Genomic DNA, 24,182 nt, shown 5'->3' with positions numbered 1-24,182 from the left:
GATAAGCTGTGCGGCTGCTTTTATTGGGAAGGAGATGAAAGGAAAACAAATTTCAATATGTGCTGCTCTGTAACAACATGTAGGCCAAATGCTTCCTAAATTTCAAGGGCTGCTCTTTTAAAAATATATAACATATCTTAGCAACACCACTAAAAAAAAAAAAAAAAGGCAATGGGCCAGAACTTGAAAACAAAGAAACGCATTCCACAGAATCTAAATTTCAAGTTAAATGATTTGTTAAAAAAATAAATAAATAAATGAGAGAGTAAGTTTCGAAAACAATCAGAAATGGTTGTGCCAGGATAACGTCCCTAAGCCACTTCCTGCAGGCTTCACAAGTAAGGGAACCGCTAGGTCTGGGGCTTGTTCTACTCGGAAACATCCTAGTGGTGTGAAAAGAGCTTGTAATGAGAAGATTAAGCTTTGGGAAGAACACGTCCCAAAACAGAGAAGTTGGAATGAGTTGCTTTGCTTTTTAGATAAACACAACCATGGCTTCCAATATAAAGATAAGGAAAATATTCTCACATAAAAGGAAACTGCCCATAAAATTGCAAATGCTGTTACCCTATCGAGGCATCTTTTCTGCTAACACAACACCAGCACCTCAATTCCTGTCCGTGGTGTTGGACTAAAGGGCAAAGAGACTCTGCCTGCTTTTGCTCTGGCTGCCACACTACTTCCAAGAGGGAGAGGTGGCATTAGTACCACCCTCAATGTCCTCATGTCTGCCCAAGCCCCTGTAGACTCAATTAATGGAAGTTCCCTATGCCACTTGATAAGTAGGAACACAAGCTGCTGGGCTAAAAAAAAAAAGGGGGGGGGGGAATGCTTCCAAAGCTTAAAAAAAAGAAGCACCTTGCAGACATGTGTTCTCTCCAGTTCTGCAAAACAAAATTACATTTGATGGTACCTACCGCATAGGTGCTCTACTGAAAATGCAATCACTACTGGCCTGATAGGATGATGAAGCAAGCCTGTCTCTGTTTTCATGCAGCCCTCACTTGGCAATAACAGATTGCAAATGGGGATCCCTCCAAAGATCATTTTCAGAGAGAGAAAATGTGATTTATGATCCTATATACTGGACGCAGTGGATCAACAATACATAACCCAAAGTTTATATTTTAAAACATATGTTGGGCTTTGGGCCAAACTGCAAGATCAGAAATCAGTCCACAAGACCGTGTGGGGGAGGGGTGCGTGCATGCGTGTGCGTGTGCGGTGCGGTGCGGTGTGTGGAGGTGGGCAAGGAGGGAACAAATGCACTGAGTTGTCTTTCTTAAGCTGCAACTAGAACTGGATCCTTCTCCCAATGAACTCTTTGAAGTTGTAAAGCTTAAAATTCCTAGGGGACGGTGTTAAAACTTACACATTTGCATCTAAATGACATCCCTTTCTTCCAAATATTTTGGTTCTGAATGAAGATGTCAGGTCTCTACAGTGGCTGAAGAAGAGTTCCTGGAGCCAGGTTCTGGGCAGGGACCACCTCGAAAAGGTTGCAGCTGTTTTACTAAGAGTTTGCTTCGAGGCAGCAGTTTCTGAAACTCTATCCCTCTTCCGGCTCGTGGAGTCCACTGCTCTTTCATTCTGTCTCCACTTTTTTACACTCTCGGAGCTCCAGGCAGGCCCTGGGGCCTAGCTCTTCCAGGGCCTCACATAGGCATATACGGCTTCCAATGATGAAGGGAACCCAGGCTGGCAGGCATCGTGGATACTGCTTTTGCAGAAGAGCAGAGCCACCCAGGAGCCAGGGACAGGTCAGATGAGGCAGGAACCAGAACTCAGCAGCACTCAGGCAGCCAGGCTCCAGCTGAGCCACAGCTTAACCCCACAGGGCCCAGAGGACCACCTTAGCCACATACAGGCCGGGGTGTGGGAAATCCTGTTTGCTGGGAAAGTCCCGGAGCTATTCTTATCTCTGTGATGCTGAAAGATGAGTCTTGCATATGATCGGAGAATTCCAAGGTTGCCAGACACCTTCTAGACTTAACCGGACTTGGGCCTGTGCTCTCATTTCACAGATGACAGATGTGTGACTCCAAGAAGGAAAGGGACTTGTTCAGTCCTCAGTATATGAAGTGACTTTATCCGATCTGCCTGTGTTCAGATGCTGACTCTGCTATTGACCAGCTGTGTGACTGTGGACAAGTTACTGCACTTCTCTGTGCCACTGTTGCCCTCTCTATAAACTCAGGAATATTAGAGCACTTACTGAGAGTCTCCTCACACAAGTATGGCAAGCAGCAAATGCTTGCTGTCAGCCTTTTCATCATCACGCCAGGGGTGTGCCAGAACAAGCACTAGAACCCCCACTAGAACTCACAACTCCGATTCCAGGACTCCTGAATTATCTACCTCTCAGCTTTCCGAAATCATATGAACTCAATCACAGAATATTTTCAAGTGGATGCTATGAAAATGATGTTTTAATTACCTGCTTGAATAGGAACTGCAGACTTACTCCTTCTGTTGCTTATTTTCTTAAATTTCTTCCGAGCATCATATCCTCTCCAGGCTAAAAATACAAAACCATGTGCTAGGAATGACATTAATTTAAGAACGTGCCAGCGAATTGATATAAGCTGTTTTCCCTCCAATCTATTACCCCTCTTGTCCTCCTTCCTGCTTTCTCACTGAACAAAATAAGCAGAGATACGTGAGTGATGATGGGGAAAAGGGGCCTCTCTGTACTCTTAGCTGGGCCTCCAAGATGCTTCTGAGGAGTTGTTTTTGTTCCGGCACTGAGTTTCCAGAACACTCTGGATTCTACTTATGAATCACTGGGGACCTCTATCCCAGGTGAGGCAGCTCTCTGTCATTCCAATCCCTGGAGGAAGCTCTGTGTTCAGGACTTCAGAGTACGGGAGTTTGTCAGGACAGTAGGAAAGAACTGGAATAGCCTGACCTGTTCGATTTCTTTTATTTGGGAGGGAGGTACGAACATGAAATTTGAAGGAGTGAAAAATAAAGAAGGGAGTCAGGGTGCCGGGGTGGCTTAGTGGATTAAGCATCTGCCTTGGCCTCGGGTCATTATCCCAGGGTACTGGGATGAAGCCCCACATTGGGCTCCCTGCTCAGCAGGGAGCCTGCTTCTCCCTCTGTCTGCCACCCCCCGTTTGTGCACTCTCTCTCTTTGAAAGGAAGGAAGGAAGGAAGGAAGGAAGGAAGGAAGGAAGGAAGGAAGGAAGAAAGGAAGAAAGGAAAGAAGGAAGGAAGGAGTCAAGGGGAATAATTAGTAGCACAACACCTGCATTTGGTGTTGGTGAACCATGTGCCAAGAACTGTGCTTCAGGAGAAGAAAATATGCGATAGTAAGGCAAAAGGCAAGGAAAATGGATGAGGAGAAGAGAAAGAGAAATCTCTGGGGGTGTGCTGAGGCCTGTAGACACAGGACTGGGACATTAAGCTGCCCACCAGGAGCATGACCACCTCCCCTTTTTGTCCTTCCCATTAGCATCACAGCTCTCCACGTTGCTGAGTGCGGTCATGAAGTCCAGAGTGGACAATGGGATTCTGGGTTATGAGAGCACAAAGGAAATTGTCCACTATGTTCAAGATCTGATGCTTTCATAACCACTCATCAACAGCACAGAAGCTCAGACGCTGTTTGTAACACAAATGACACACACATGCAAAGAGACACTGAACAGGCTGGGCATTTGAGAGAGCCTGGTGATTTGTTCCTTTGGTTTATAAGCTCTGTCTGTGTTAGAAAAGCGTTTGGGAAAGGGTATTAGTAATTCTGATGCTGGGAAGTTGGTGATGGGCCTGGGGAGTATATTACATCAGTCGTCTGGGAGAAGGGGCACAAGTCTGTGTGAACTGGGTTTTCCCTCTGCCCACTTCACACTGCCTCTACTGTGCCACTCACCGCAGTGTGTCATGGTGGCTTGTTTGCTTATGTGGAGGTCAGAGGGACCATGGTGGTCTTGCTCATGGCTATATTCCCAGCATCTAGCACAGGGCCTACAATAGGCACCCAATAAATACTTGCTGAAGCAAGGAAGAAAGAAAGAAAGGAAGAAGGGAAGGAAGAAGAGAAGAAGCCATTGAGAAAAGCAACAGGAGAGTGGCCCCAATACTAGATGAAATAACAAGATTCAGGACCGTTTACCTGACTGGATGGCAATGGCCCCCTTCTCTCTCTTCTCTCTGATTCTTTTGTATCTCCTGGTTCCAAGCCACCCCTTGGCATATGCCTGCAGCACAACCACTCTGCCTATGACTTCTTGCAGCAGCAAATTTAACTGCTCAACATGGTAATATTTGAGAAAAACCTGAAATGAGATATTAGTTTTAGCATTACATATGGGCTCCCAAACAGAGATTCAGTCTACTCCAGAATATTCATAATAAAAATATTAAAACCATTATCTACATAAAGTTTACAGTGACTTCTTCTATGCTAAGATTACTGACTTCTTGGGAGCAAACACAATACCTCTGCTCAGGTTGAGCCAATCCTTGATTATTCATATAAACAGATGATGGGGTTAATGGGATTCAGGAGATCCCAAAGGTTCTCCAAGTCTGCTTTATATCTGCCAGGAGTTCTATTTTCTCAATTTGATTTCTACTATCTGTCTCCACAGCCTTTGATGGAGGCACTAACCAACAGAACGGATCCATGGCCAACAGTGGAAGTTCAGAAGGGGAACGACCTAAATGACCCACTGATCTAATTCCTGCTGAGGAGTAACTGTGTTGCCATCCACACTCAGGCTATGACTGACTTTGTATGGCAATTCAGAACGGATCATAAAAACCTGGGACAGGGATGGGATGTTCCCCCAAACGAAAAGCTATACACGATGAGACTACTAATTAGGGTACACAGTAAAAAACACAACATGAGTCTAATGAAAAATGGACAAAACTGTAAAAGATACTCCTTACTGTCATTAATAAGATTTGTGTATTTCCATGAGGTGCTGGAATAAGTAACATTTAGAAAGAGACATTTTTAAATGAACTCAAAGTTCTCATTCTAGAAATGTTAAGTGGTTCTCTCAAACTACATGCAGAACAGGAGGCAAACCCTCCTCTTCTTGTCCGGAGGTCCTAGGACTCCTGACCCAAGACCAGCAAAGATCAGTGTTAGGTTGGGGTGTTGTCTGCTAAGCCACACAACTTACAGAGCCATTCATATCACTGACAAGAGGTAAAGATACACAGTAGAGCATCACAGGTGACAATCTGAACAAAAAAGAAAGAACTACCTTTGTTTTTCCCAGCACCCAGTGATCTAATCTGGATTTTTCCAAGATAGCAGCACAGCTCTCTTTGCTAGCAAGAGGTGTTTCATGTGCTTTGAATGCCAAGTAATAATACCTACAAAATAAAAGAGTTATCATTTGATTCAGTATAGTAGATATGCTCTGGACCCACTGCCATGCCTTGTTTTTTAATAGTAAATATTTCTGGAGCACCAATATTAGCATACTAGGTAGTGAAAGGTATACAATTTATGCTTATTAACCTGGCTCTTACTTACTTTTATATTTTCTGCTATGTGTATTCCACTTTCGATATTACTTTATAATTCACGTTCAATGAATATTTCACATCTTTTGCATGCAAAATCAAAGTATCTAATCCTTTAAGAAAACTGAAATTTAAACAGCCTTTCTAGTGAATGTCATCATTTTATGTGTTAGCATTATCATAAAATAATTTGTAATCCCATTGTATAAATTTTGACTCTGCTTTCAAAAGTCCCCTCCGAAGCAATTTGTAGATAGCAAAAGTGATCACAGCCTAATACTCCTGAATCAGTCTGCTGAGCTACATGTCCATCTTGAGGTACAGAGTAGGTATGGGTTTTATTTTGTTTTTTTAAGATTTTATTTATTTGAGAGAGAGAGAGGGAGAGAGAGAACACAAGTAGGGAGAAGGGGCAGAGGGCGAGGGAGAAGCAGACTCCCCAGTGAGCAGGGAGCCCAATGTGGGGCTCCATCCCAAAACCCTGGGATCATGACCTAAGCTGAAGGCAGATGCCTAACAGACTGAGCCACCCAGGTGCCTGGTATGTTATTTTCTTAAAGATTTTATTTATTTATTTTGCGGGGGGGGGGGAGTGGGGGACCCGGGGCAGGGAGCAGAGAGAGAGGGATAAGCAGACTCCACACTGAGCGTGGAGCCCAATGTGGCACTCCATCTCGGGACCCTGAGATCATGACCAGAGCTGAAGCCAAGAGTCGGACGCTTAACCATGAGCCACCCAGGCACCCCTTGGAGTAGGTATGTTTTTTGATATAATCACCAAAACCACATTTGTCTTCCTAAATTATTCATTTTAATAAACTTCCATACTTTCTGGGTAGATTCAAAGAACACCACAAAAAGTTTTTTTCCCTCTCCTTTTCTTTATTCTTTATTCTCCCCATTAGAATACACACACACATACACAGTGGCATAGATTATCCTTATAGAATAAACACCTTAGTTTTTCTTTAAAAAAACTTTCAAGGATCTTTGCTCCTTGCTGCCATCTATAATTAAATTCAACCCCTTGGAAGTCTAAAAATAAACTTAATTTCCTTGTCAAAGGATTTTCCTGCCATTCCTCAGACAAGGCTGATATGTTATTTTAGAATTACTGTACTTTTAAATATAGAGCCATTTTTACTTTACCAAAAAAATCCCTAAATACAAAATATGACCCTTCTTCTTACTAAATATTCCAATATCTTTCTGTTTATGGAAAAATAAACATACCTGATTAGCACCTCGGTCATTTCACCTTATCTTTGTGCTACAAGACTGTTTTACAAGTTAGGATATAATGCTGAATTTGCTGGAAACCTTTGCATTCAGAGATCCTGGGAATGTTTCCAAGGCTTTGAGTCTGTTTCCACTGTCAGGGAGAAGGGGCAGTGCTCTCAGAGAACCCCTGAAAGATGGCCAGGACCATTCTAGGTCATTTGGCCAAGCCCAGGAAGCTGTTCACAGAAGATGCCTCCTGGAGCCAGGTGGGAGGAGGGACAGCCGGGAGTCAGGCTTAAGTCTACCTGGGTAGCTCATGACATCGGTACAGATACTTCGGCCTCAGTTTCCCCAGGACTGTAGTTTCAGTCATGGCTTCTCCGACCTGGCTCTAGCTGAAGTAAAAAGACTGTGTTCTGGAGTACATGGGGATGGTGAGAATAGAAGGCAAATCTATATGGGTGAAGTTTTGGGAAAGCTGAAGTACAGATAAGCTTAAGGTATAAAAGTCAGAGGTAAAACCAGGATTTCCTACATTCTTTCTGTTAGGCCTGGTCATTTATAACATGAGCTCCCTTAGCTTTAATCAACCCAGGCTTGATACTATTGATGATGAAATATTTAAAGAGAATCTAATGAATGACCGTCCTGTGCAAGATGTAAGAGGAATGCAAGATATGTTCCAGCTCTCCAGTCAAGGATTTCTACCTGTTTTTCAGGCATCTATAGATGGCTCCTAGCAATTTTTAATTTCTAAATAGGCAAGGATGAATTCTAAACTAATATAAATATTAGAACTTAACTTTGATTTCTGATTCTTCAACCTGAGTTTCTTAATTTATTATGATGATAATATTCACATTTGGCTTATTTCAGAAAGAGATGGGTAACAGTACTGCAGAGAAGTGATGGTTTCAAAAGGTACTGAAGAAACATGTAAGTGATATGTCTGTACTAATCAGGTCAGATAGGTCTAATGGATTTCTTCCATGGAGTAATTCTGAATTCTGGCAGGTACCATGGTAAAAAAAAAAAAAAAAAAAAAGCACTTTGGTTGAGCTCCTGTGTGCTTCAGTATAAGGGCCATATTGACAAGACAAGACAAAAGATCTGTCAGCAAGAGGGGTCTTTTTGGGAAGATCTATTCCACACCCACTTCCTGAAGCAGTTTGATGAGTTAAATGAGCAGGAGATATGCAACAGTAAAACAGTAAGTGTAAAGGTCCTGAGGGTCTAGGCACTTGAGAATACTGCAAAGACCAGCTCTGCCCTGAGCTGCCTCTTGTAGGTAGAATTTATCTCTCAGACTGGAGTCTGAACACTGAGTTAAGAGTGAGAGGCTCTCTGTTGAATAACCCTAAATCACTTACCTCTCTGTACCTGAATTCCCACAGATAGGAATGGGAACCAGATAAGTGGTTCTAAACTCTTTTGGGCCCGGGGCAGGGAAAAAAATCTCTGAAAATTTGGTAAAAGGTATCCATATTCTTTCTTAGGGAAAAATTTTTTTTTTTTAAGATTTTATTTATTTATGAGAGAGAGAGAGAACAAGTTGGGGGGAGGGGCAGAGAGAAAAGCAGACTCCCCGCTGAGCAGGAAGCCTAAAGACTGGGTTGGATCCCAGGATCCCAGGATCACAAACAGAGCCGAAGGCAGACATTTAACCAACTTAAGCCACCCTGGCGCCCCCTTAGGAAGATGTTCTTAACCCAACACACTACAAGGGGTCTACATAGCTCTTGTTGGTCCTCCAAAGACCAAGGAGCCCTTTCCTGCTTTAGAACTCTACGGAAAATGATAATTTTCCCAAGGTCTCATCTCATTAAAATATATAAGCTATTACAATAGTAAATATCCAGTTGGAAAATATCTCTACTCAAATATGTTATTTAGTTTTCTGCCTAAAATGGCATATGGAATGCAGACTCTTCAAGGAACAGTTTTAAAATATAACAGGCTAAGCAGTTTGTAAACTATTAGTAAAAGCAACAGGCAACTAGAGATACATCCTCCCACATTTAAATTACAGAACCATAAACAGGAAGTATCTGTAAGATTGTAATACATATAAGAATACATTAGTTTTCTGCTGCTACACAACAAATTACTCCAAAATATAATGTCTTAAAACAGACATCTGTCATCTCACAGTTTGTAAGGGTTGGGAATTTAGAAGCAATTTATCTGGCAACTCTGGCTCAGAGTCTCTCATGAGATTACAGTCAAGATGCTGGCCAGGGCTGCAGTCATCTAAAGCCTTGACTAGGGCCACATGATTTATTTTCAAGATGGTGCACTCACTTGGCTGATGGTAGAAAGCCTCAGTTCCTTACTGGCTTTTGGCAGGAGGCCTCAGTTCCCTGCCACATGGGCTTCTACAGAGAACTGCTTGAGTTATCTTCATAACATAGAAGATGGCTTCCCTCAGAAGCAGGGATCCCAGAGAGAGAGCACAAGAGGAAACCCACAATACCTTTTATGACCAAGGCCTAGAAGGCCCTCATTACAAGTAAGTCATTTAGTCCAGACCACATTCAATGAGAGAGAAATTAAGTTCCACCTCCTGAAGGGAGAAGTATCAAGTAATCTGTGGACACATCTTTAAACCACAACAAGGAATCTCTCTAGAACATTAAATCTTTGTTTTACCAGCGTAGAAACTGTACTTGGTGAGATGAAATGACTTGTCCAAGATGACAACAAGTAAGTGACAAAGGCTAAGATTATTATTTAAGTCTCTGGACCTCCATGTCATTGATTAAACAAACAAACAAACAAAAACCAAAAAAACTGCTATGAATCCAGCTAATAAGCTTTAGTTTTTTATGTAAGGGGGAGAAACAAAAAAGAGTAAAGGTAATACCATTTCTCACCAGAAAAGACTGATAAATTTACCTACATAAAAATAAAAATTTTCTACTTAAAAAAATTGAAAATTTGGAAAGAATTGGTCTTTTTTAGTTTCATTGTCTATTTAGATACAATGTTTTTTTCATATTAAAATCATGCTCTCTACAGAAAGTCCCCAACAAAAGCTATTGCTTGGAATTTAGGCGTATCCCCACCAAATCAATGGTGGTGAATTTCTTAGGCTGATCTCCAAAGCCCATATAAACTATTTAATTTGAAGAATAGTACCTTTGAGGGGTGCCTGGGTGGCTCAGTCAGTTAAGCAGCTGCCTTTGGCTCAGGTCCTGATATTGGGGTACTGGGATGGAGCCCTGCATCGGGTCGGGGGTGGGGGGGAGGGTCCTTGCTCAGTGAGGAGTCTGCTTCTCTCTCTCCCTCTGTCCCTCCCGCCTACTCGTGTGCTCTCTCTCTAGCTCTGCTCTCTCTCAAATAAAGAAAATCTTAAAAAAAAAACAACAAAAAACAGTACCTCTGAGGCAAAAGTGTGCTTTTATTTTTCCACATTTCTCCTTTCTTGTGCTCTTCAGTGCAGGCTGACAAAATCTTTGGTAAGACAGAGTAAAGAAACACAGACTATTAAATACACCAGAGTTGTCCTATGAGACCCGGTCCATGTTAGCAAGAGGAAGGCTTTTTGGTCTTGTTTGTGTTCCCCTCAGAAAACTGAGAGAGACTCATGTCTAAGAAACCATAATGATCAAACATTGTCCTTCCAGGGTGGAGCCAGGAACAAAGCCTATAAAATTCCCAAGAATTTCTAGGCTTCCTTCAGAGAAAGCAGGATACTCCAGAGAGGGCAGAAAGGCAGAAAAGACCGAGGGGACTATAAAGAAGAAGTGAGATGGAAAGTGTCCCTGGACTTCATTCAAGATGGGCTCTGGGTCTACTGAAAAAAACCTTAATTGCAAAAGAGAAGAAATATAGAAATTTTGGAACTTTTGCATGTTTCTGATCAGCTGCCGGTGAGGTTATTTTCCTTCTTGTAAAGAGCTAGACTTGAGCTCTTCCAGGAGCAATGTGGGCAGAACTGAGGGATTACATCTGACTACTCTATTTCAAAGCCTATCGCCACGTGTTGGGAGACACCAAGGCAGCTAGAGCACACAGGACAGAGTACTATTAGAGAGCTACAAAGAACCCTGGACATCTGTGAAACGCCTCTCGGGTATTCAGCAGAGTACTGACTGGCACATGCACGAGAGGAAGCTACGCAAGGCTGTGGAAAGAACCATCTAAGCAGATTTGACAGACTAGTGCCTGATGCTCATAGAGGGTTGGGAGTAGCGCCTGTTTTTACCAGCCAGGTTGATTAACCTCATAATTCACAGGACATTGGATAGAGTACTCAGAAGTGTCTTGCTTCAGTAGTGAGGAAATATCAGCCCAAAATACGGCTCTGCTTTTAACTAACAGTTCTTAAAAATAAGATCCAAAAGGATGAAACTGTTTCCAAGTACAGGCACACCTCAGAGATACCATGGGTTCAGTTCCAGATTGCTGCAGTAAATCAACTATCCCAATAAAGTAAGTCAAATGAACTTTTTGGTTTCCTGGTTCATATGAAAGTTATAGATCACTATTCTGTGGTCTCTTAAATGTATAATAACATCATGTCTCAACAAAGTACATACTTTAAATGCTTTATTGCTAAAAAATGTTAAACATCATCTGAGCATTCAGCAAGTTGTGATCACTGATCACAGATTACCATAACAAATATAATAATAATAATAATAATAATAATAATAATAATAATAATAATGGAAAAGTTTGAAATATTGTGAGAATTACCAAAATGTGACATAGTGACACAGAGCGAGCAAATGCTGTTAGAATGGCGCCAAATGGATTTAAACTTGATGCAGCGTTGCCATAAACCTTCAATTTGTAAGAATCTGTGAAGCACAATAAAGCAAAGTGCAATAAAACAAAGAATGCCTGTAATTTAACTTTATCCCAGAACAAAGCACAAAGATATTTACAGGGATACAAAAATATCCAGCACCCAAAAAAATAAAACTGACAATGCCTGGCATCCAGTCAAAGATTATCAGGCATGCAGGAAAATATGACCCATAATGAGGAGAAAGTCAACTAACTGAAATGGATCCAGAAGTAACACAGATAATAAAATTAACAGAGGAGAACATTAAAACACTTACTTTAACTGTATTCCATATGTTCAAAAAGTTAAATGGAGACAGAGAGATACAAAAAAAGACCCAACCAAAACTTTTGGAAATGAAAACTACAATGTCTGAGACAAAATAAGTAAACACACACACACACACAGAATACAATTAGCAGCAATTGAGACATTGAAGGAAAAAAAGATTAGTATACCGAAAACATGACAATAGAAACTATACAAAATGAAACACAGAAGAAAAAAATAATTAAAAAACTAAAAAGAGAGCTGGGGTGACGATGGCACCAGCAGCACTGCGTTGGGGCCGGAAGCAGCGACCAGGAAGGAGCACGAGGCGTGGGGTGATGCAGGCTGTGGGGACCCGGTGACAGTCTGAGAGGTACTAGCTTTTGACAAGTTTGCACCATGCGTGAATATATAAGCTAGTCATTCTTGGCTCAGGAGGCACTGGAAAATCTGCTCTGACTATACAGTTTGTTCAAGGAATTTTTGTTGAAAAATATGATCCTACGATAGGAGATTCTTAGAGAAAGCAAGTTGAAGGAGATGCACAGCAGTGTATGCTTGCTTGACATCTTGGATATGCAGGACAGAACAATTTACCGCAATGAGAGATTTATACATGAAAAGCGGACAAGGCTTTGCATTAGTTCACTCCATCACAGCACAGTTCACATTTAATGATTTACAAGATCTGAGAGAGCAGATTCTTCACGTTAAAGACACTGATGATGTTGCAGCAATTCTGGCTGGTAATAAGTGTGACGTGGAAGATGAAAGATTTATAGGAAAGGAACGAGGTCAAAATCTAGCAAGACAATGGAACAACTGTGCATTCTTAGAATCTTCTGCAAAATCAAAAATAAATATTAATGAGATCTTTTATGACCTAGTGTGGCAAATTAACAGAAAAACTCCAGTGCCTGGGAAGGCCCTCAAAAAGTCAGCAAGTCAGCTACTTTAATATATTAAATGCATTGTAGCTCTGAGACAGATCTGAAGAACAGTTGCCCAATTCAACAGTGCTAGCATTCTGACTTTGTTAAACCTACCAACATCTTAAATGGACTTTCTGTAGTGGTACCCTTTAAGAGGCAGATGAAAGCTACTACATCAGTTTGCACATTCTAATCACTTTTCAGTATCACAAGAGAGATTTTTACTTATGCGATAGTCCTAGAGTATGCGGCTGGTAAAACCAGAGGCTACAATTCAGTATTACTGCTAAGAGACATATTTCATCCACCAATGTTGTACATATATGAAAAGGGTGCACTGTATAATTTAATGCGCCACATTCTTTGTATTGGAGAGTACAATAATGTAAATCCTAAAAGCACCACTATTTTAGCATAATAAAGTCCAAAGAGCTCCTATACAGACTACTCCAGATAACTTCGCTTCTTTGATACTTGTAGCTTATTGTAATTTTTTAAAAGAAATTCAAGGTCATTATCATTGTATTGTACAAGTGCTTTCATTGACCCAGCTATAAAGTTTCTTTTTTAATTTAAAAAAAAAAACAACCTGTTGAGATAGTGATCTTGTCTTTAAAATATGATAGCCCTTTCAATATGTCTTAGATTAAAGACATTGCCTTTAATATATGTTGGGCAGGAAATGTCCAGACTTTTTAAATCTTATATTATGTGTTTCCTTTTTTGTTTACATAGGGAACAATGTTTATAGTTGTGTGTACAGTGGGGGTCTACAAAAAGTGTATACTTTCAAACAATTTTTTAATGACTTAACAATTTTTGTAAATCATTTTCAGGCTTCTGCAGCTGTAGATTCTCACTGTGAATCCCTTGCTTGCTTATGCATACGTGTATTTGCGATACCAAATATACAGGTTTAGTATTTTTGTCCGTTAGTGATTGTTTCACAGGTGTAACGTTTTGGTTGAGATGCTAAATGGTGGACGAGTACTGTGGATGTGAATGTGGGAAGTAATTTTAATCATGTGTAATTGGTCACAAGGCCTAAGTTGCAGTAACTATTGCTGTTTTACTTAACAATGCCTTGTTGCTAAAGATTGTGTGTCTATCCAACAGGGAGCCACAGTATTTAAACTGACCAACCTAATGTTACAACTACTTTGAGGTGGCCAAATGTAAACTAAAAGCCTTAATTAAAATCGTGCAATTTTGTATAACTTAGCATCAGTAGTTCAATAAATTTGGATTGCCATGCAAAAAATGAATTAATTAAAAAAATAAAAAGAGCATTAGTGAACTGCGGGACAACTTCAAGCGGCCTCAATACATGAAATTAGAGTCCCTGATGAAGAGAAAAAAGAAGGGTACAGAAAAAATATTTGAAGAAATTATGGCTAAAAATTTTCCAAATTTGATGAAAACTACAAACTAACAGATCTAAGTCCAAGCACACACACACAAAAACTTGCAGGAAACTACACCAAAGGATATCATAATCAAATTGCTCAAGAACAGTCATAAAGAGAAAATCTTCAAAGCAACCAAAGAAAAAAGACAAGTTACATACAGAGGAACAAAGATAAATATGACATTAGAGTCCATAATAGAAACAATGCAAGTGAGAAGACAATGGAGCAAAATCTTTAAAGAACTAAAAGAAAGAGAATTCTATACTCACTGAAAATATTTTTCAAAAACAAAGCAAAATAATTTTTCCAGACGTACAAAAGCTGAAAGAAGTCATCAGGGGATGATCTGCATTATAAGAAATTTTTAAAAAAGATTTTATTTATTTTTGCTTTAGAGAGAGAACGCCCATGTGCAAGGGGAGGGGGAGAGGGAGAAAGAGAGAATCTCAAGCAGACTCCCTGCTGACTGTGGAGCCCAACATCGGACTCCACACAGGGCTTAACCTCATGACCCCGAGATCACGATCGGAGCTGAAACCAAGAGTCGGCTGTTTAACCAACTGAGCCACCCAGGCACCCCATAAGAAATGTTAAATGAAATCCTTTATGAAGAAGGAAAATAACACCAGGTAGAAATATAGATCTACATAAAAAAATAAAGAGTACCAGAATATAACTATGTTGTTAAATACTGAAGAAATTTTTTCTTATTATTTAAATCTTTTAAAAATATACTTAACTGTTCAAACAATTAATAACAATGTATCACGACATTTATAACATATAGATAAGTGAAATGTGTGACAACGTAACATAAATAGCATAAACATAACAATGAAAGTATAAAGGTCAGGAGGAAGGAAATTGAAGTATAATACTGTAAGATTCTAATACTATTTGTGAAGTGATGTAATACTGCTTGAAAGTAGATTAGCATAAGTTAAAGATGTATATTGTAAATCATAAGGCAACTCCCAAAATAATAAAAGAGCTACAGCTAATAGGTCAAAGAAGAAATTAAAAGAGAAATTAAGAAGTACCCTTGATCAAATGAAAGTAAAAAAAAAAACTATTAAAACTTATGGGAAACTGCTAAAGTAGTACTTAGAAAATTATAACCTCAAACACCTATAATAGAAAAAATGTTCTCAGAGACATGAGCTCAGCCCCCACCATAAGTTAGAAAAAGAGCAAATTAAACCCAAAGTAAGCAGAAGAAAAGACACAATAAATATCAGAGTGAAAAATCAATGAAGCAGGGGCGCCTGGGTGGCTCAGTCATTAAGCGTCTGCCTTCGGCTCAGGGCGTGATCCCAGCGTGATGGGATCGAGCCCCACATCAGGCTCCTCCAATGGGAGCCTGCTTCTTCCTCTCCCACTCCCCCAGCTTGTGTTCCCTCTCTTTCTGGCTGTCTCTATCTCTGTCAAATAAATAAATAAAATCTTAAAAAAAAAAAAATCAATGAAGCAGAAAACCAGCAATGAATTAAACTAAAAGCAATTCTTTGAAAAGGTTAAAATTGGTAAACTTCTGGCTACATAGGTCAGGTGGGGGAAAAAAAAGGAAAAACATACAAATTATATAATATCAGATAATTTGTGATATCCTATAGATTCTATAAATTTTAAAGGGATAATAATGAACAACTTTATGTCATATTAACAAGCTAAAAGAAAAAGCATGATCTTCATAAATGAGGCAAAGCATTTGATAAATTCAAACATCTAACCCTATTTTCAAAAGGAAAAAAACCTTCTCAACAGATTTATACAGAACCTTCTCAACCTAATATTAACAAATCTATGAAAAACCTAACATATTTAATGGTGAATGACAGAATACTGATTCTCCAAAAATTAGGAAAAAAGCAAGGATGTCCACTCTTGCAACTTCCACATTGTCCCAGAGATTCTAGTAGCACAAGAGGACCAGAGAAAGAAAGAAAAGGCATCTGTATTAAAAATAAATAGAACTGTCTTAATTTGAAGATGACACAATTGTCTGTGTAAAAAATCCAATGGTATCTACAAAAAAAACAGTATCAGAACTAATAAGTCAGTTTAGCAAAGTTGTGAGATAAAAATCAATATACAGGAATTACTGTATTTATACAAACAATTGGAAATTGAAATTTAAAAAATAATATTTATAATAGCATTACAAATGTGAAATAATAGGGATAAATCTGACAATAAATGTGCAAGACCTGTACACTGAAAACTACAAAATATTGGCTAAGAAAAATTAAAGACAACCTAAATAGAGAAAGAGGCTAAGTTTGTAAGTCAAAAAATTAATATTGTTAATATTTGAGTAGTCTACCTCCATAATGTGGGTGGGCCTCATCCAATCAGTTGAAAGCCTTACAAAGAAAGACTGTGCTCCCCTGGGGAGGAAGGGATACCACCTCCCAGGCTGCCTTTGGACCCAAGACCACAACATGAATTCCTGCTGGAATTTCTAGCCTACCCAGCCTGCTCTGCACCTTCTGGACTTGCCAGCCCCCACAACTGCATGAGCCAATTTCTTAAAATAAGTCCCTTTCTCTCAGTGTACATACACACACACATGCATGCACGCACACCCTATTGATTCTATTTCTCTGGAGAACCCTGACTAATACAGTACTGGTTCCCACACTGAGTAGAGACAGAGCCAACCTTGGTGATACATTTCCTGTAACGGTGCAGGTTATTCTTTAGTAACTTCCTTCCTCTCTAACATTTCTTCTTCCTTTGTTGCTGAACTTTGCAAGTTTCCCATAGATGCTGGGGCTTTGGCTCTGCACACTGGGGATCTAGGACCCCCCAATCTAGCTGTTCTTCCTCATGTTCACAAACAGATGTGCCCTGCCCTCTGTCAAAACTCCCCATGCCTAGGCATTCTCACAGGGCCATCTGTGGAAGGGACTGGCTTACTCCTCTAATAAACATTTAGATCCTGAAGGGAACTTAGAGGCATCAATAAAAATTGTTTTGTAGAAAAGAGAAAGTCAGAGAGGAGGAATTGTCTCAAGGTCACAGATTAGTAAGTGGAGGCCTGAGACTTGCCCATGTCTTCTAACTCCAAGTTCAGGCTTCTTTACATTCATCTAACCTGCGTCTACTCCTAGTTCTTACTGTATACCTGGTAGTATCTTTGACTTTCTAACAAGGACCTTTGATACTCTAGCACTTTTCAGCTCATTGGAATTTGCATCTATAGCAATCTGGAATATTGGGCTTTTAGCTTGGGAGAAGTGTTGATCTCCTACATCTGAATACCAGCTGTCAAGTGCTCCTTGACACACGTGTGGGGGATCCAAACAATGTTCTGTTTGGACTAGTGTGTCAGCAAGATATTGGTACTTCAATAGAAAACTACATACACCATCTTTAGCACACCCTTCTGCGTTATTGGATTCTAGCCCTGTTCATCTTCTTTGAGCTAGTTTGCAACTCTTTGTAAATTATAGGTAATTGATAGATACAGAAACTCTGTCCAGTCCAGTGATGATTTTGACTTCTTACTGTGGAAAACCCAGTTTTTTGTTGTTTTAAAGATTTTATTTATTTATTTGACAGAAAGAGAGACAGCCAGCGAGAGAGAGAACACAAGCAGGGAGAGTGGGAGAGGAAGAAGCAGGTTCCCAGAGGAGGAGCCCGATGTGGGGCTCGATTCCAGGACTCCAGGATCACACCCTGAGCCGAAGGCAGACACTTAATGACTGAGTCACCCAGGCGCCCAGAAAACCCAGTTTTGTCTCCATTTGCAATTCACTTCAACCTTCTTTTACTTCACATAAGCTTGTGTTGTTTTGATTTTTCCTTTGAACTGATGATAATACCTGCTTGATTCCCTCATATGATAGGAATAAATTGTTTAAACACATTCATCTTTATATCTGCATGTGAGTCATGATGTTACCTTCTGCAAATTATCTTTTAACAAGAGAAATAAAGAAGTACAAAACTCTAGGCTGTAGACATTTGACCCAAAGGAGCACAAACCCGTGGTCAGGTTGAGGCGGAAAGTCTTCACACTTAAGTAGACCCAGTGCTACCGAGCAATCCTAAAAGGTCTAGTGGCTCAGAAACACTGCCACTTCTCTACTTAATAACTTCTAAAGTGGAAATATTGGGATGCCTGGGTGGCAGGAGTCCTGCATTGGGCTCCTTGCTTAGCAGGGAGCCTGCTTCTCCCTCTGCCTGCCACTCCCCCTGCTCGTGCGCTCTCTGACGAATGGATGGGTAAAATCTTGAGAAAAAAAAAAAAAGTTGATCTAAAAAAATTTTTAAAAAATTAAGTGGAAACATTGGTTAGTGTAATATGTTCGTTTCAGATTTTACTAAAAGAGTAAAATTGTTTCCAAAGTGATCACACAGATATATACTTCACCAGTAGAGCCTAAGAGTCTTGTTCTTTATCCATGTAATCCAAGGAATTATCAGACTTAACTGATTATTACCAAATAGGTATCAAATGATATTTGGTTTATCAAATTGTGGTTAATTTAATTGTGGTTTTAACGCACATTCCCTTAATTATTGCAGAGGTTGAACTTTTCCTTTTGTTTTCACTGACAATGGACAATATATACAATAAATTTAATTTCTCTATATTTCCTGACAATTACCCATACTCCTAGAAGGGGAGAGGGGAGGGAGGGAGAGAGAGAGAGAGAGAGTGAGAGCATGAGCTAAGAGTTATCTATGTTGGATAAAAATTACATAAGCATTGGAGACTGCTTACATTTTTGTAACACCTGACATTTAAAATTTGCACTTCTCACCGTGGTCATTCTGCTCCTGCATTTCTTACATTGTTTGGGAACGATATGCATCTTTTAAAGATGCTTTTGAAATCCCAACCTATAATGAATGAGCCCTGCACTGACTCATCCTTCCAGTTCGAGTTTTATATTCAAGGGCTTATGAAACATCTGTACTACTAAAAGATTTGCCACAGCTGTAAGTCAATAGTGAGATTTTTTTTTAAAGATTATATAAACATTTTCATTCTTTTTTCTAAAAATCTTAAGCAAATACTTTCCTTTAGGATGAGTCATTCATTCTGTATAGTTTCACTCTCTACATTAAATTGGCTTTTCATTCGCATTTTTTCATTAAACAAAACTTGATTTAGGATCAGCTAATGTGCCAGGGACTGATGGAAGTAATGGAATGTCACGAGTGAGCAAGGTGGACAATTCCCCTGCCCTCATGAAGCTTATATTCTAGTCGGGGAGCTAAATGTTAAACAAGTACACAAAGAGCATCATTTTGGGTAGGGATAAGTGTTATGAAGAATAGTAAGTCAGGATGGGGAGAGGGGTTAATGGGTATATTTTGTAATGTACTTTGGCAGGTAGCCTTTAGCAGCCAGGACGGTGAGGGAACATAAGCCATGTCATATGAGGAACTGCTGAAGAAGCTGGGGTTATTGAGCTTAGACAAAAAGACTTAACTGGGTCTTATAAGAAAGGAAAGAAGTTGTCCTAGACTCTTGAGTCTCTGGCTGGGTCTAAAAATTAGACTGCCAAAGACAAATTAGCAGGAAAAGGCATACACAGTCATTAAATAGAAGTTCGACATGACACAGGAGCCTTCATAAGGAAATGAAGAACTGAAGAAATGGCTAAACCTGAGTGTTTTAACTCTAAATTTGATGAAGAGTGGAGAGTCGCAGAATGAGGTGATAGGACAAAGATAGGAGCAAAATGTGGTAAAATGGGGGAACTTAGCAAGACCTGGCCATGTGGATCCCTCTCTGTATCCATTGTCTTCAGAAATGAAGATGTTTCTTTCTTCTTGGTCAAGGGAGGGCACCTCTCACATGAGGGTTACATGACCTGCTTCAAAGAAAGGACAGAAAATCCTTCCTGCTCATGTCATTTCACAAATCCCTTCAGCTTGAAATATTCAATATGCCAAGGTGTCATATTTTGTGGAAGCATGTCCTGAACCCCATTTGTCTCTTCGCTAGGTCAGATCATCTATATCAGATCTACTTGGAGATTTCATAAAAGACGTGGATTCCCAGGTCATACTCCAGACACAGAATCAGAATCTCTACAGTTAGGGTTCAGGAATCTATATTTTAATAGGCTCCTATGTTGATTTTGATGCATTTGGTATGAGAACTGCTGACTTAGAGGAACATGATAATTGACTGTAATCAAATAGAGAAAGGAGCTGATTTGTTCTCTAAAGCCCAGGATGTAGAACTGGAATGGATGCATAGATGATGATCTTGGTCAAGGTTAGGAAGGACAAGGTTGTGATCAGACATCTAAAAACACAAAATACGTTGCCTCAGGAGTCAGAGAGTGATTTCCTAGACCCTGGAACTGTTCAATGGGAAGTGGATAGACAAGGTCAAGAATATTGCCAAAGAAATTCTAGTTTTAGCTAGGTACTTGAACTGGATGGCCCTTTAAGATTACCTCCAACAAAGATGCTATGTTGACTTGTCTCTTGCCCTAAAGAATTGCTTCTGTGATTTTAAAACTGATCTGTATAATCAACACTATACTGTTACTATAGCAAGCCTTGGGTTATTATTATCATATCTGGATAAATTGGAAGACTTCAAATTTCCCTAGGTATTCTGTTTGGGGCACTTAGAATTTCAACTATGATCTCTTTCACAGGATATTCTCCTCAACATAGCTGAACAAAGGCTGAGTAGTCTCCTGATCAGCAGTATTAGCATCACCTGGAAACTTGCACACACAGCCCCCTACGAATCAAAAACTCCACAGGCAGGGCTCAGCAGTCTGTGTTTTAACAAGGCCTCGGGGGTTCTCATGCATGGGAAAGTTGAAGAACCACTGACTTATTAGAGAAACAGAATTCCAGGGAAGTAAAGTAACTTGCCTACAGTGACACAATCTGAGGAAAGAAACTGGCTCCCATGTCTCTTCATGGTCTTTTCTCTTCGTTAGGACCAATTGACTTTCTGAAGCATATCACTTTCCCCTGAAAGGTCAATTAATTGCAAAATCCATCCTAAAGAAATTCTCACACAAGTTTAATATGTAATATTGTTTAGCATTGCTGGCGAACAACTTGACACAATGTCAATATCCACCAATAGAAGAATGGCTACATGAATATTACCGATTTTAAAGATGGAGTTAAAAAAGAATGCATTGGGGCTATGAAATGGCATAGGTTTATCTCTAATACATATTGTTAAATAGAAAAGGAAGTTGCCAAATGGTATAAAATATGTGATTCGAGTTAAGCTAAAAAGGTAGGGTTTTTTCCTTTTTTTGATCTCTTTCTTCCCTCTCTGTGTTTGTATGCACATATGTGTGTATTCTGAAAGGCTAACACTACCAAAAGAATAACAGTAACTACGTAGGGAGGGGCCATGGTGAAAGCAGGATACTGGGAAATGGAATTTGGGATGTGGAAAGAAAGACACTAGTCTTATGTATAATATTTAAAAATTTTACAGGAAAAGGTATTCACATATTATTTTTGCAATTAAAAATTAATTTCAAACATTAAGTAAAATTTTTTTAAATTTAAATTACAATATGCCTATATCCTGGTCAAAGAATCATGTATCTACTAAGTAATCAAGTTAGTAGATACATGATTTCTTGATTTGATTTGATTACTATCACTTGCATCTAAGTAGATACATCCCCAATCAGGCATCAAAAAGGATCAACCCTTTTCCTATTTAAAAATATTCCTTGAGGGACCCTCAATCAACATTAGTGACCACCCAGACTGTCTACTCAGATATCCAAAATACAGGACAATTATCTGAACAATTCAACCCATATAAATAATTTTCTCTTACGTTGATAATGGAGGGAACTGAGCTATTCTGGCTTGGATAATTTGATAATTACCCCCAATTGCCCATTTCCCTTTAGTTTGTATGAAAATCCAGATTTAGTTTTTTAAATTCTTTCTTATATTTACCATAAGCCCCTTTAATTTTTTCCCTTCATGTTTCGCCTTCAGTAAAGACAGAACAGCTGGACACCATCTGCTACCAAAAAAAAAAAAAAAAAAAAAAGCCATTATATCCATTATATTCTTAGGAAGACTCCTAAATTTGGGCCTTGGGATAAGAAGTCACGTTGATTTGTGCTATTAGATTGTGGAAGTCCTGAGATTGTAAATTCCTTCTAATTCAATATTACTACGCACTCAGCACACCCAATAGGTGCTTAATAAATGTTTCTGCTGCTGCTGCTGCTTCCTCAGAAACTTTAAATGGGAGGCCTTCTAAAGGGAAAAAAAAGACAGTGGGAATTCAAGATTGAGGTTGTTTATTCACAAATTAATCTGTAATAGAAAGTTAAACTTTAAACTGATTAGCCTACTTTACAGCTAGTAAAATTATTAATATGTTTTCAATTGAATTCTACAGACTGATTTCACAGTGAATATTTGGGTTGTATTCAACTGTCTCATTTAAATATTTTGAAGATGGGCTCTGGGATCAGGTAGACTCTTATTTCATATCCTGACTCTGGAACACATCATCTGTGTGATTTTGAGCCAGTTTCCTCATTTGTAGAACTGAAATAATTTCATGTACTTGGGAGGCTATTACCAGTATTAAATGAGATGGTTTTTTTTAATAAGCAAGGTTTATTTATTTTAGAGAGTGAGCGAGTGAGAAAGCATGGGGTGGGGTGAGGACAGGAGAAGAAAGACAGGGAGAATCCCAAGCAGACTCCCTTCTGAGCGTGGATCCTGATGCAGGGTTCAATCTCAGGACTCTGAGATCATAACCTGAGCTGAAATCAAGAGTTGGATACTTAACTGACTGCTGTACCCAGGCGCCCCCAAGTGAGATGATGTTTGAAAGCACTAGCATGAAGCCTGCCATCAGGAGGTGGTTAATAAATACCCCTCGCTCCTGTCTTCCTTCCCTTTGACAAAAATGTTTTCTTCTCTTCCCCAACTCAAATGTATATGAAAATGTGGCTAGCAATCTTTCCTCTGAGTCATCCCTAAACCATGGTGCCCAGGGGTGGGCAGATATTTGTTGTAAATTGAAGAGAACATACTAGAATGGGTATGAGGTCAACTGTACGTCAGCTGATGGACTGGGCAGTGGTTTCCTAGGGCACCGTGTCGGGGAATTCCAGGGCCGCATCTGGGCTGTGAAGGCAATGTGCCTTGGCTGAGGAGCCAGGTCAGCAGCTGGGGCTGGAGAGAGACGTGGTGCTCATTTGCCATCTCTGTGCCAGATTCCCTCACATTCTCCTTTCTCCTCTTCCACCTTCTCTCCTTTCCATTCATTATTTTCCTTTTTCTTATTTATTTTTGCTGCTTCATCGTTATCATTATCTAACATAACATAGTCCCACTGAATTGTCTTAAGGAACCTCCAACCAGCGACATAGAGTTTTAATTCAGCCACTGATTTTCACAGAGCAAGCTGAGTAGCCAATCCAAAGGTCCAGGGTGGTGGTCTCCTCAACTGCGATACTGTCTAACACCTCCATAACATCTTTCTTCTTAGTTTCCTTTGCTATTTCTTCCTGCACTGTTGGCACAGCATGGCCATTGCCCACTGTGTTTCTATATCCTCCTGGGTTGTTTCCTATAACTGAATTAGTGCATGAGTCTGCCCACAATGCAGGCATTAGAAAAATCAGGAAAGACAACCTGTTACTATCATTACTGCCTCCACTTAGCACCTTTGGAGAAGAGTGTGATTGATATTACCTCTTGTCTCAACTTCTCAAATCACCACTACAAAGTTGAGGCTGAATTTGCAGAGCTATCAACTACAGAAATGATTTTTCTGATACTTGAATAGTGAAAGACAGCTGTCAGGATTGTGGGCTCCATGAGAAAGGCAGGACCTTAAAAGAATGGGTTTCGGGATTTTTAAGCATCTACAGCCTTAGGCAAGTTGGGAAGAACCCACAGCCCAGGCAAGGCCAATATGAGCCCATTCTACCCCCTAAGAATAGAGAGAGGTGGTCACAGAGACTGACACTGCCAACCTCCTAGAAGTAGGACCCCGGAGAAGTCGCTTCACCTCTCTGGCTTCAACCTCCTCATCTGCGAAATGGAAAGTTGGACCAGGCTACTTCTTAGAGT

At 39.8% G+C, this 24,182-nt stretch overlaps 2 protein-coding genes across 3 annotated transcripts in view; one reads left to right on the top strand and one right to left on the bottom strand.

Annotated features, from left to right (window-relative positions):
* The window catches only part of MYO3B (myosin IIIB), a 367,772-nt gene that overhangs the window by 124,300 nt on the left and 219,290 nt on the right, over positions 1 to 24,182 (bottom strand). The window contains exons 25-27 of one of the 2 annotated variants that reach the window (XM_044380159.3): positions 5,223 to 5,334; positions 4,118 to 4,280; positions 2,438 to 2,518 (exon numbers count right to left, since the gene is read on the bottom strand). In XM_044380159.3, the coding sequence (XP_044236094.3) occupies positions 2,438 to 2,518; positions 4,118 to 4,280; positions 5,223 to 5,334 (356 nt within the window). The remainder of the gene's footprint in view (positions 1 to 2,437; positions 2,519 to 4,117; positions 4,281 to 5,222; positions 5,335 to 24,182) is intronic. The other variant, XM_057318508.1, reaches the window with a different exon arrangement.
* LOC123000663 (ras-related protein Rap-1b-like) lies at positions 12,046 to 12,731 on the top strand. The gene is made up of 3 exons (XM_044381614.3): positions 12,046 to 12,108; positions 12,190 to 12,239; positions 12,356 to 12,731. Exons 1-3 carry the CDS (start codon positions 12,046 to 12,048, stop codon positions 12,729 to 12,731), a joined length of 489 nt encoding a protein of 162 aa, XP_044237549.3.

Source organism: Ursus arctos, unplaced genomic scaffold (genome assembly GCF_023065955.2).
Source record: "Ursus arctos isolate Adak ecotype North America unplaced genomic scaffold, UrsArc2.0 scaffold_1, whole genome shotgun sequence".
Taxonomy (NCBI): domain Eukaryota; kingdom Metazoa; phylum Chordata; class Mammalia; order Carnivora; family Ursidae; genus Ursus; species Ursus arctos.
Note: the sequence above shows the minus strand (reverse complement) of the source record. Positions and strands in the feature narration are given on the sequence as shown.

Coding starts and splice junctions, on each gene's coding strand:
- LOC123000663 (XM_044381614.3), top strand. CDS start 12,046: ATGGCACCAGCAGCACTGCGTTGGGGCCGGAAGCAGCGACCAGGAAGG. Junction 12,109..12,189: donor GAAGGAGCACGAGGCGTGGG/GTGATGCAGGCT, acceptor TGAATATATAAG/CTAGTCATTCTTGGCTCAGG. Junction 12,240..12,355: donor AAATCTGCTCTGACTATACA/GTTTGTTCAAGG, acceptor TTGGATATGCAG/GACAGAACAATTTACCGCAA.